Source organism: Lytechinus variegatus, chromosome 6 (genome assembly GCF_018143015.1).
Source record: "Lytechinus variegatus isolate NC3 chromosome 6, Lvar_3.0, whole genome shotgun sequence".
NCBI lineage: Eukaryota > Metazoa > Echinodermata > Echinoidea > Temnopleuroida > Toxopneustidae > Lytechinus > Lytechinus variegatus.
In genome coordinates this window covers 46801214-46813442 of record NC_054745.1, presented here as the reverse complement: position 1 = coordinate 46813442, position 12229 = coordinate 46801214, and the positions used below count along the sequence as shown (strand labels likewise).

Below are 12229 nucleotides of genomic sequence, written 5' to 3'. Positions count from 1 at the left end.
TCTCTCATTCTCTATTGTATACACCCCCTTCCCTCTCATTCTCTATTCATCTGCTTGTACCTTCCTCTTGTATTTGGTTGTTCTTCAGTCATCTCTCTCTCTATTCCCTCTTCTTTATTGTCCACTATCATCTCCATCCAACCATCCATCCTACCAACCATCCACCCAACGAACCATCCAACCAACCAACCCTCCATCCAATCAACCATCCATCCAACCATCCATCCAACCATCCCTCCAACCATCCATCCATGAATCCATCCAATCAACAAACCAACCATCCGTCCAACCATCCATCCAACCATTCAACCAATCAACTATTCATCCATCCAACTAACTATCCAACCATCCAATCAACCATCCATCCATCAAACCATCCATCCAACCATCCATCCTACCATCCAACCATCCATCCATCTAACCAACCGTCCATCCATCCAATCCAACCATCCATCCATCTGTCCAACCATCCATCCATCAATCCAACCATCCATCTATCTAACCAACCATCCAACCAACCATCCATCCATCCAACAAACCATCCATCCATACAACCATCCGTCCATCCATCCAACCAACCATCCATCCATCAAACCAACCATCCAACCAACCATCTATCAATCAATCAACCAACCAGTCAGTCAATCAATCTATCAACCAACCAACCAGTCAATCAGTCAACCAATCAATCAACCAACCAATCAATCAGTTAAACAATCAACCAACCAATCATTCAACCAGTCAGTCAGTCAGTCCAGCAATCAATCACTCACTCAATCAACCAATCAATCAATCTATCAACCAACCAATCAGTCAACCAATCAATCAATCAGTCAGTCAACCAATCGATCAATCAACAAATTAGTCAACCAATCAATCAAGTTATTAATTGCAAACTAACCAATGATTGCTAGTCTGCTTCTATCAACAAAATTTATCAGTTAGATATGAAATTGCAGAATGAAAAAAAATTGTAATCAATTGTTACTGATGTAAATACATTTTGCGGTACACTCTGACAAACATGTCTCTATTGCATTCAAATCTCTCTACTGGATTCAGATTTCTACATATCATTTAAGGCATTGTTATTACTGACATCAAAGTTTCATTTATTCCTTAATAATCAGTGTTCAAATTCTCACATGATCAACCACAATATGGTTACATTCTTAGTAGCTCTAATTCACAAAGAAAGCATCAAAAGATGGATTTGCGCTTTTATCACTGGCATTGAAATGACTTATTGCAGCCTATTGTTTTGAATTAATAGGACTCCCATAATTTATTTCAAATACTTATCATAAACAGTACATTCATTGATCTTTATGAAACAGGCCCCAGGCTAGAACTTGATAGAACACAGACCTTAATCTGCAAGACCCATTATCACAATCAATCCGCTATCCCAAAGTCCCTAGCATCCCCTGCCGTTACCAGATCTTGTAGATCTACAATCAGCAATAATTAACAGATAAAACAGGACAAACTTCTTCAAATTCTACTTTTTCTTTCGTATATGCAAAGTTTGGACCAATGGATACCGTTAGATCCCATACTTTTGATATTCATATAAGAATGCTTTAGCACATGACCATGTTTTTCAGTTCCTGTGTTTTACGTGGATAACAAGCCTAATTATAATAATAACAGCTGGATTTATAAAACGCTTTTCGCCCGAGGATACAAAGCACCGTTATCATTACCCCGGCTTTAGCTGCACTGCCCTTTTGGACACTCAAGCAAATGAGGAATGTATTCCTACTGGGTACCCATTCACGTCACCTGGGTTGAGTGCAGCACAATGTGGATTAATTTCTTGCTGAAGGAAACCATGCCATAGCTGGAACCCACATCCCTCAGATTGAGAGACAAGAGTCATAACCACTAGACCACAACCCCCAAAAATAATGTATAGTGTATATCCATGAAGAAGAACATCGATAAGTGAACAGCTAATCCTCAAATGCATTACCTAACTTCTTCTCATGTCACTTTCTCTTGATCCAGAAAGCTGTGGTTGTAATAGGAAAGGATTACCAAAGATAAAATCAATCGTACAACTACGAGTAGCTGAAATAAATTTCTGAGTTAGGTTGGCTTATATAGCGTTCAGTCTACTACGTGACTGCACAACAGAATACTATAATAAATACAGGAATAGAGTTTTCCTCAATCACTTCTTCTTCTTGTACCGTGGCCGTTTCGGTTGTCTTAAGAACGGATTATCAATGATCTCAGGATCGTGTCGTCTCTTTGCCGGTGTGGACTGAGCGCCCTCATCTTCCGTTCCTTTCACCTTCCCTTCCGTATCTTGAGAATCCCTCTTCTCCTCGCTCTCATCCGCTGATTTAATGTCGCCCTCTTGTGCTTGTTCATCATCACTTTCTTGTAGGATATCATGTTCCTGTGGTATAAGGGCATCTAGGTACGGTACAGGTGAAGGGGTACAAGCTATCACTGCAGCAAAAAACAAGTAACAAATAAAGATATAATTTTGTTTTTAATATAATGGACTTAAAAGTTAAATGCCAGTTGTAATGATTTCAAGATGAGGTTTGTACTGTATCTAATGACTACCACATCTGTATGTATAAATAAAAGAATATGTGCCTAGGATTAAGGAAGATTGTGGAATTGTGATTACTATCATCAGTTAATAATATTATACCATCTAGTTACATGGGAAGAGATTGCTATCATCAGTTAATAATATCATACCATCTACTTACATGGGAAGAGATTACTATCATCAGTTAATTAATGATTTCATACCATCTACTTACATAAGAAGAGATTACTATCATCAGTTAATAATATACCATCTACTTACATGGGAAGAGATTACTATCATCAGTTAATAATATCACACTATCTACTTAACATGGGAAGAGATTACTATCATCAGTTAATAATATCATACTATCTACTTAACATGGGAAGAGATTACTATCATCAGTTACTAATATCATACTATCTACTTTATGGGAAGAGATTACTATCATCAGTTAATAATATCATACCATCTACTTAAATGGGAAGAGATTACTATCATCAGTTAATAATATACTATCTACTTACATGGGAAGAGAAAACTATCATCAGTTAATAATATTATACTTACATGGAAAGAGATTACTATCATCAGTTAATAATATCATACTTACATGGGAAGAGATTACTATCATCAGTACTTACATGGGAAGAGATTACTATCATCAGTTAATAATATCATACTTACATGGGAAGAGATTACTATCCCCAGGGAATAGTGTCTGATTATCTCCTGTTTTTGCAATGAATCTAGTCAAAGCTCTTTCTACATCACGTCTTTGTGAAGCAGCCTTCTCCCGTACGGTCTTGTAATCATTATCCTGAGGCTTGAAAGTCTGGTAGAAATAATAGATAAAAATAAAAAGATAGATGGCTTAAAGCTTTTATTTATTAAAAGATTTTTAGTGAATACATACATAATAGAATAAAATTGAATTATACAATATTTTCAGAGAGAATCAAAATTGGTTATCCAAAGATTGACATTACACCGCATTAAAATAAGATCTCATCTGATAAAGGATAGTAGTTGGAGCAAAAAATGATATCATGAGAAGGTATTCAATAAAAATAAATAACCACAAAATAGCAAAATAGAACCAAGATAAGGTTAAGAAAGATAAAGGGCAATTCAATGTTCACATATCTTTGATATATGTAACCTTCTTGAAATGATTGTTTTACACTTCATATGAAAAGGTAGAAATGCTCTCAAATTAAAACAGACAGAGCAGTTTGTGAAAAGAGGTAAAAATGGGAATAAAATGGGTTTGAAAGTAGACTAGTTGGACATACAAAACGCTTGATGGATTTTCTTTGAACAATTAGGACTTACTGGTGTTTGTATGTATGTATGAGAATCAGGAAAGGCTGGTAGATGATCATAAATATAGGATGGATGTTTGTTACGTTGACCAACTTGTAAACCAGATGGGTCAGTGGTTGGTCGTAATCTGTCCTCTGAAAAACAAACAAATTAAGCTTGGTATTAGGGAAGTAACAATAATTATGAGTTCTGTTATTTAGGTGGAGTATTATAAATATCCACTGCATATTTTGTTTCACGTATGGCCTGACATTCAAGATTCAATGAAAAACAGCTGAAATGTTTCGATGAATCAACAGTGCTTAGTCCCATTCAATCAGATATATGCATGACTCTCACTACACTTCAATTTCTTATGATTTTTTATGATTCCCAAAATATACATGCACATTATTCCAGGATTTTGAGGCAACTTTCTACATACATATCTTCTGAACACACATAATTCTATATTTAGAGATGAATTTCATTTTGAATTACACTGTTTGATCTAGGCTGGGGTCATTCAAAGAATACATACATTAAACAAGCCAGTGAGGTAGCTGGTATCTAAGTAATCAATTATTTCTTATACCACTCTGGGATCATCCAAACACTCCCCTCCTCCCTGGAATGCACAATTCATTTTGAATTGTATGGTATCAAAATAATCTGCCGTACTTCCCCCATCACACACACATATCTCTCTCTCTCTTCCCCCTTCATTAGACAGTGCGTCCCAGAAAAAACGAAACTGAAATTAAGCGATGATTTATCATAACTTAAAAATATAATAGACAAATGACCTACCAAAGTAAAGCTTAGAATCTCCTCTTTCATCTGATATTACTTAGATTATTCCCCATTCACGCATGAGTGAGCAAAAACAATTTGAAGAAAGGATACTAAAAACTCATTTAGCGGGGGTATCTGAATTTCAAAAAGAAAATCACATGCCTAAATGTTCGATATCTGCTCTTTTTTTTGATACCTTAATGAGAAAAAATGGCCAAGAAGTAAAAAAAGTTATATTCCCTTGAAACAGTGCTTGTATTTCCATAATTTCATTAAATAAACATGTTTTCACTGGTTACCCACAAAAGCTATCGCATGGTTAACAAAAGACTTAATGGGTGATCGTCAAAAAAACGGAGTGTCAAGTGAGTTTGAACTCTGGCCTGCAGAACCTCTTAATTTTATGAAATCATTGAAATTCAAGCCTTATTTCAAATAACCAGAACTTTGTTATTTCAATTTTCATGACCATTTTCTGTAATTGAGGTATCAAATTAAAGAGCAGATATTGAACTTTTTAAAAGTATAGTTTTCTTTTTAAAACCAAGATACAGCCCGCCAAATTACTTTTTGGTGACCCCTCTTCAAATTGTTTTTGCTCACTCATGTGTGAATGAGAAACAATCTAAGTTATTTCAGATGAAAGAGGAGATTCTACGCTTTACAACGGTAGGTCATTTGTATATTGTATTTGTGATTAAGTTATGATAAATCTCGGTTTCGTTTTCTGTGGGACACACTGTATAACACTTCTAAACTATTCATCCAAGTTTCAATGTATAATCTATATTGCCAAATTTCAGCTGTCAAGCAGCAAACACATTCTATCAAATTTTAAAATCTTGACTAAAAAAGACTTACGCTTAGGAATGACTATCTTATGTTTTCTACGAGCAAATTGCTTGAGATCTGAGCAGTCAACTCCCATCTGAGACATCGCCATGGCAATATCTGTAACCATAGGCAATGAACGACAAGCAAGCTCACAGTATGCCCTACTGCTTTGTCCTAATTCTGTGATAACTGGAAAAAAACAGACATTGGGATGTTAAACAAATGAAATGAAAAATACAGATTTGACATTACATTGATATTCTCCTTGTTCTCCCACATCTCACTAATACTCCTCCTCCATTTAATTATTCCTCCACTCCCTAGATTTATTTATCGTTAAACTTATTACAAGAAGGATAAAACTAGGTGTTCCTTTCTTAAGTGTAGAGGGAAATATTCATCCTCGGTTGGACAGGCAATACTGATATTTTTTCCCGGGGCTTCAGCAATTGGTAAAAATAGTAATAAACCCAACCTCACAGGAATAATTTCCTCTACACTTTTTCAAGCCTGGTACATGTATATTTGTAAAGTAGTCATAGGCTTCCAGTCAGAAAACAAAAAGGAAGGTGGCAAATATCACTTCAGTATTAGCAAGTACAATAATGCGTTACAAAAGTAAACTATGATAAAAGTTGATACAGATTTCCTGGTTGGAACAGTACTCAACTCTCTAAAGCGGCTATGCTACTTTCAAAATTTCTATTTTGAGATGCTGCTAGGTTTGTGCTCCTCCTGGTCATGTGCATTGAGCTATGATACATTCTCTATGACTATGCTCAAAAACCTGTGCTAAAGAACTCCCTCAAATACCAAACAAACACCAATCCATTTGACACTGGTATATTTGAGCAGTACATTAAAAACTAATTAGTTTACCCTGGGACTTCAATTGCCCCACTCTCCCCTACTATCTAAGTTTCATGAACTAGGTTTATGGACATTCTAAGTTATGATGAATTTCAAAAGTTTAATCTTGGTTAAGATATCAATGTTGACGATGATGATGCCGCCGACGCGGCTGTCGGCAATGCAGTGCCTATAGTCTCCCTCTGCTATGCAGGTGAGACAAAAAAACAACCTATGGTTACGGTTAACGGATTAGAGGTTAAGGTTAGGGGTAGGGGTGAAGGGTTAGGGTCTATTAAAGGGTTAGGGGTAAGGGGTAATGGGGTAAGGACCCTTACCTTAACCCTCACTTAGGGTTAAGGTTAGGGTTAAAGGTAAAGGTTAGGGGTAATTGTTAGAGGTAAGGGTTAGGGATTTAGGGTTAGGGGGTTATAAGGCAAGAATTAGGGGTAGGGGTTATGGGCAAGCGGGTTATAGGGCAAGGGTGTTAGGGGTTAAGAGGAAGGGGTAAGAGTTAGGGGTAAGGGGTTATAGGGCAAGGGTTAGGGGTAAGGGTTAGGAGTAAGGGCTAGGGTTAGTGGTAAGGGTCAGGGTTAGGGATAAGGGTTAGGGGCTATAACTTACAGCTTTGAATGATTTCGGTGAGTGTTTCTAAGCATTCTTTATCTCCTGTTGAGAATCCTGCTTCGCTACATGTAGCTGCCACAGAAACAAATAGCGCCCTCCTGTGTGAAGCTGTAAGCTGTGAATTATCTGTTGACGTCATGTCTCCTCCTGAAATTATGAAAGAGGGACATTATAAAAATTACTTTTCAGTTATTATAAAATCCATTTCATTTTAACCAACCTGTGCATCTAGAATTAGTACATGTACTTGGTAGGCCAAATATGCCCCCCTCCCAATAATATAATATAATTTTTAAAAAATTGGAGTTAACTTGGTAACAAAATAAACTACAATACAATCTACTTATTTTGTGACTAATAATTTGCTGGTGTGAGAAATTTCCTTACATAACTGCCACTAGCATTATATATTGTAACAATATACAAAAGTGAGTTTTGAAACACTGTATTAAACAAAATTTCAAAAGTTTAAACTGTATAGAACTAGAGGGAACATCTGGAGACCCGTACAACACAACTCAAACAGCCAAATGTTGTTGACTCAAATAGAAAAAGATTAGAAGAAGTTAAAAAACAGAATATGGTAGCACCAACATGTTTGACTGGCACAATTGTGTGCTCAAGCTGCAAAGGAACATAACAATGATTGATCGTTGGAACACAACACCAGCTCTTTGGAATTTAACTTTGGGATTTTAAATCACTTATTTCCAGAAACTGGAAAGCTGATTGCTTCCTTAAAATATTAATTCTCAATTCACACACTTTATTTTCCCTGTCACAAAGGGGTAATTAAGGAGTAATGAAAAAGGGTGCGGTAGCGCCACTCACACTAGTGCCAGGTTAGCTATACTAACCTCACACTAGTGCGAGGTTAGCTATACTAAACTCACACTAGTGCGAGGTTAGCTATACTAACCTCACACTAGTGCGAGGTTAGCTATACTAACCTCACACTAGTGCGAGGTTAGCTATACTAACCACACACTACATGTAGTGCGAGGTTAGCTATCCTAACCTCATACTAGTGCGAGGTTAGCTATCCTAACCTCATACTAGTGCGAGGTTAGCTATACTAAACTCACACTAGTGCGAGGTTAGCTATACTAACCACACACTAGTGCGAGGTTAGCTATACTAACCTCATACTAGTGCGAGGTTAGCTATCCTAACCTCATACTAGTGCGAGGTTAGCTATACTAACCTCATACTAGTGCGGGGTTAGCTATACTAACCTCACACTAGTGCGAGGTTAGCTATACTAACCACACACTACATGTAGTGCGAGGTTAGCTATCCTAACCTCATACTAGTGCGAGGTTAGCTATCCTAACCTCATACTAGTGCGAGGTTAGCTATACTAAACTCACACTAGTGCGAGGTTAGCTATACTAACCACACACTAGTGCGAGGTTAGCTATACTAACCTCATACTAGTGCGAGGTTAGCTATCCTAACCTCATACTAGTGCGAGGTTAGCTATACTAAACTCACACTAGTGCGAGGTTAGCTATACTAACCACACACTAGTGCGAGGTTAGCTATACTAACCTCATACTAGTGCGAGGTTAGCTATACTAACCTCATACTAGTGCGAGGTTAGCTATCCTAACCTGCAAACATGATTACACAGTGGATTTTTTAGAAGTCTGTAAAGATTGCTTCATAACATTTCAAATGGAAAATAACGGAAAAAGTATTTTCCCTCAAAATACACAGAATAGCAACAGAAATTACTCCAAAATAACAAAATGAGAATATTAAATGGCCACAAAACCCCAGAAAACACAATCTCACTTCGCTACAATCATGACAATTCACACATCGTGACTGCTCTCGACATCAGCACACTCGATAGTACCCCGCGCCCGTACCTGACGCCGGGTTGAGCTTCACATGCACACATATCGCTCAACTGCACAGCACGGTCGTGTGTTGCTGCCCTCTACGTTTGAAGATGTAACAGCCCCGGTGGGGTCACTCAGCCGCAGAGGGGGACACGTATGACCGTTACCACAAATGCAAGTGACCCCCTATTGCAGTCAATTTCAAGGACATTTTGTGAAATTTACCCCCCTATTTTCACGCAAAATAAGGACAAAATTGCGGGAAAATGGTACCTTGAAACACCCCTAATTATAAGATTGTAAGGACACTTTTGCCCATTTCGCAAATTTACCCCTATTTACCGTATTTCAAGGACAGTTCATTTAACACCCTTTCCTCATTAGAGCTAATTGCAACACAGGCGTCAGAGTGCTCAGTCCTTAAAGATGACCAAGAGCCAAGTCATACTGATACAATAATCCAAAAAAAAATTATTTTTCTTGAAAAATAAGAAAAGTAGAATTCTTTGTAAAAATAAATGTAGAGTTGTCCATATAAAGATACAGAGCATGATGCCCACGCCCCCTGCGGCTGGTGGCTCGGCGACGGATTTTACTTCTCGTAATTGTTCTCCCCTTTTTCCTGACCCCTATTTCCATCAGATCGAGGACGGTGAGCACCCCTATTTTCACTACTTCGAGGAGTGTTCTGTCCGCGGATGTTCCGTGAAATTGAACCCTTTTCCCGCGATTTTGGTAACGGTCATGCGGTCCCCAAGTCATATTGAGAGACGCCACCGGGGTAACAGCACGATATCTTGGTCTTAAAATCCAAGATGGCGGATTGGCGAAAGTCGTTGACTGATGATAACGATGTCCAAAAAACCCCAAAATTATCGTTGAAATTTAATTTCACTGTAAAATAATGCTAATAATGTGAAAGGCGAGGATGAATGCAAGCTAAATGTGTTTGAAAAATTGTTAAATGCACCCGATTAGAACGGATTCTATTGTGTTGTTGGTACAGTAGCAGATACAAATTTTGACCAGTGCGAGTGTACGCGCTGTGATTTTGCTATTCAATGTGTAAACTTTTCCGTGTGTATTAAGTCTATGGGGAAACGTAATTTCCGTTTTCTGACATGCTGAAACGGAATTTGAGATTTTCTGAAACGGAAAAGGCCATTTTTTTGAAACGGGAAATCACTGTCCCTAAACAAACCCACACAAAATACCAAAATCACTTATCTCTGCCTGGAAAGTGGCTTCAAGCCACTTTCCAGGCAGAGGTAAGCAATTTTGTCGCTTCGCATGTCTCTTCCACATAAAGAAAGGAAGCTCAATGTTGGCGCTAATAAAAGTCACAAACCTAATTCAACTAGCCGGTAGTTTTATAAATATGTCTAAATTCATTGCATGCGCAATTCCTATGATTGTTTGATTAAATTTAGACACCAATAAATGCAATACCTTCAAACACATTCTAAGTTTTTTTTGGCGATAACACTTTCTTGAATTTGTTTAAAGCGATGACAAAAACATCTACGTACGTGTGCCTTGAACGAAGCCAGCAGTGCAAGCCTTCAAGTACATTAAGTAATATTAAAAATAAATACATCAATGTTTGTTTTTAAACTGTGCCGCATTCTAGTACCTGCGCGATCATTTGGGAAAGACTTCCATATGTCCCCTCCACTAATTTTTAAAAATACTTCTCCAAAACCCCCCTTCTGTCTTTCTCTTTTTTTCTTGTTTTTTTTCTTCTTACTTCCGGTGGGAACTTGGATTCGAACCTCTCGTTGCAGAACGAAGCATCTCCAGTCTGTCGCCTTACTCACTGAGCTAACAGGAATTGTTGAAAGCCATGGGTTTCATAACGGTTATCAACCAATTACGACTAGTCTACTCTCCAAGAGTATTGGGTATTTATTTTTGACTAAAATAAACCGATGCCATCATCAGCCATGCCATGGCATTGGGAATTACACACACTCAAATTTTTGACGGAATAAAGCCATATTTTGGTATGTATCCGACTTTTCCTTCTTAAATCTCTTAGATATATGTTAGATAAAAATTATAGGCCTAAAAGGCTGAACCTAATTTTTTTTTTCAAATTTTTAGTGGAGGGGACATCACATATTATATGGAAGTCTTGCCGCGATTTGCATGCTGACGAGAATGAGATTAATATACTTCTCATACTAGAAGTCCATACTGCCCCCAAAAAAATGATTTCATCTTTTGGCAGTACACGCAGATGATGAATGGGAAGGAATCTTTGGCTCCGTTGTCGTTGAGAGTAAGCATAGCCATAGGTCTGGTCTTTAGGTGTAAGGTTTTTTACAAACAGCAATTGTAACGAATGGGACTGCAGTGTAACATAATCGGAATATAGTCATGCGTCACTCCAATCTTACAGCGGGATCTCTGCCTTGCAGAAAGGGGTATAAACTTAAACGTAGCCAAAAATTACAAGAGGAATTAATGGGCTTACCTTTAGAATACTTTCAGACTGAAAGCTGACAATAAAGACCAATAAAAGTGACTCCAAATAACAAAAGTCGCTCCTCCAATAATATCCGTACCGTACCGACAATAGTGTCGTCGAAAGGTCAAAATGGAAAAAGAAAGAAGAAGAACGGACCCCCCGGCCCCCCCCCCAACATCAGGGGAGGGGAAGATCCGGGGGAGGATCGAGGATTTTCCAAGGGGGGGCAAAATTTTAAGAGGAAAAAGGTTTTCAACCACAATTTATGGATATTTCGTCCCCTAAAAAAGTAACAATAAAAAAGGTCTTCACTTTCGAAAGAGCTATAGGGCGGGGGTCACCCGGGGGTCACCTAGGTTATGGCGCATATTACAAATTTTAATGTTGCTTTTCAAAAATTCAATTCAATTCAATTCGGTTTATTATGAAAGACATTGTAAAACAGTCCGAAGACTGACACATACAAAGTTAACAGAAAAAAGGAAAAATACATTGAATTATATACCTACGAATTAACAAAATATAATAAGAACGTAATAGTAAGATTAAATATTGCACTCGAGGTTCAGAAATATAATTAAGGGGATAATGCTATGTAAGGAGAAAATAGAAAAATCGGTAAAAACACACAAAAATATTGGGATATGTATTATGTTGATCGATTTCAATGTAAACTGAGGGGGGGGGGGACTTGTCAATTATGAAAAAGGAGGTGAAGGGAAGAAGACAATGTCATACTTTTACACACAAATTACATATAGACATTGAGTTCAATGGCATATAAAAGAGGCACATATCACAGAGCAGCATTCAGTAATGCTGTGACATGAGGGATAGTTGAGTTCTTGTATCTCTGAGTTCTGCATCGCGGTAAGTCCAGAAGATGTGCATTACGCAGGGCCGAACTGTGTCGCGAAACAGATTGACGTGTGGGGGGTAACATGTCTC

At 37.7% G+C, this 12229-nt stretch overlaps 1 protein-coding gene across 1 annotated transcript; it reads right to left on the bottom strand.

Moving 5' to 3' along the window:
• Positions 1-914: 914 nt before the first annotated feature.
• On the bottom strand, positions 915-11413 carry LOC121417560 (transcription initiation factor TFIID subunit 8-like). The gene is made up of 6 exons (XM_041611296.1): positions 11288-11413; positions 6962-7111; positions 5516-5677; positions 3890-4014; positions 3242-3389; positions 915-2460 (listed from the first exon to the last, which is right to left on the bottom strand). Exons 2-6 carry the CDS (start codon positions 7101-7103, stop codon positions 2177-2179), a joined length of 861 nt encoding a protein of 286 aa, XP_041467230.1. The 5' UTR covers positions 7104-7111; positions 11288-11413; the 3' UTR covers positions 915-2176.
• Positions 11414-12229: the final 816 nt, after the last annotated feature.

Excerpts from the sequence above, each read along its gene's own strand:
- LOC121417560 (XM_041611296.1), bottom strand. The coding sequence starts at position 7,103 with ATGACGTCAACAGATAATTCACAGCTTACAGCTTCACACAGGAGGGCG. Across the intron at positions 4,015-5,515 it reads TAAGATAGTCATTCCTAAGC|AGGACAGATTACGACCAACC; the intron begins GTAAGTCTTTTT and ends TTTGTTTTTCAG. Across the intron at positions 2,461-3,241 it reads GGATAGTAATCTCTTCCCAT|TGATAGCTTGTACCCCTTCA; the intron begins GTAAGTATGATA and ends TTTTTGCTGCAG.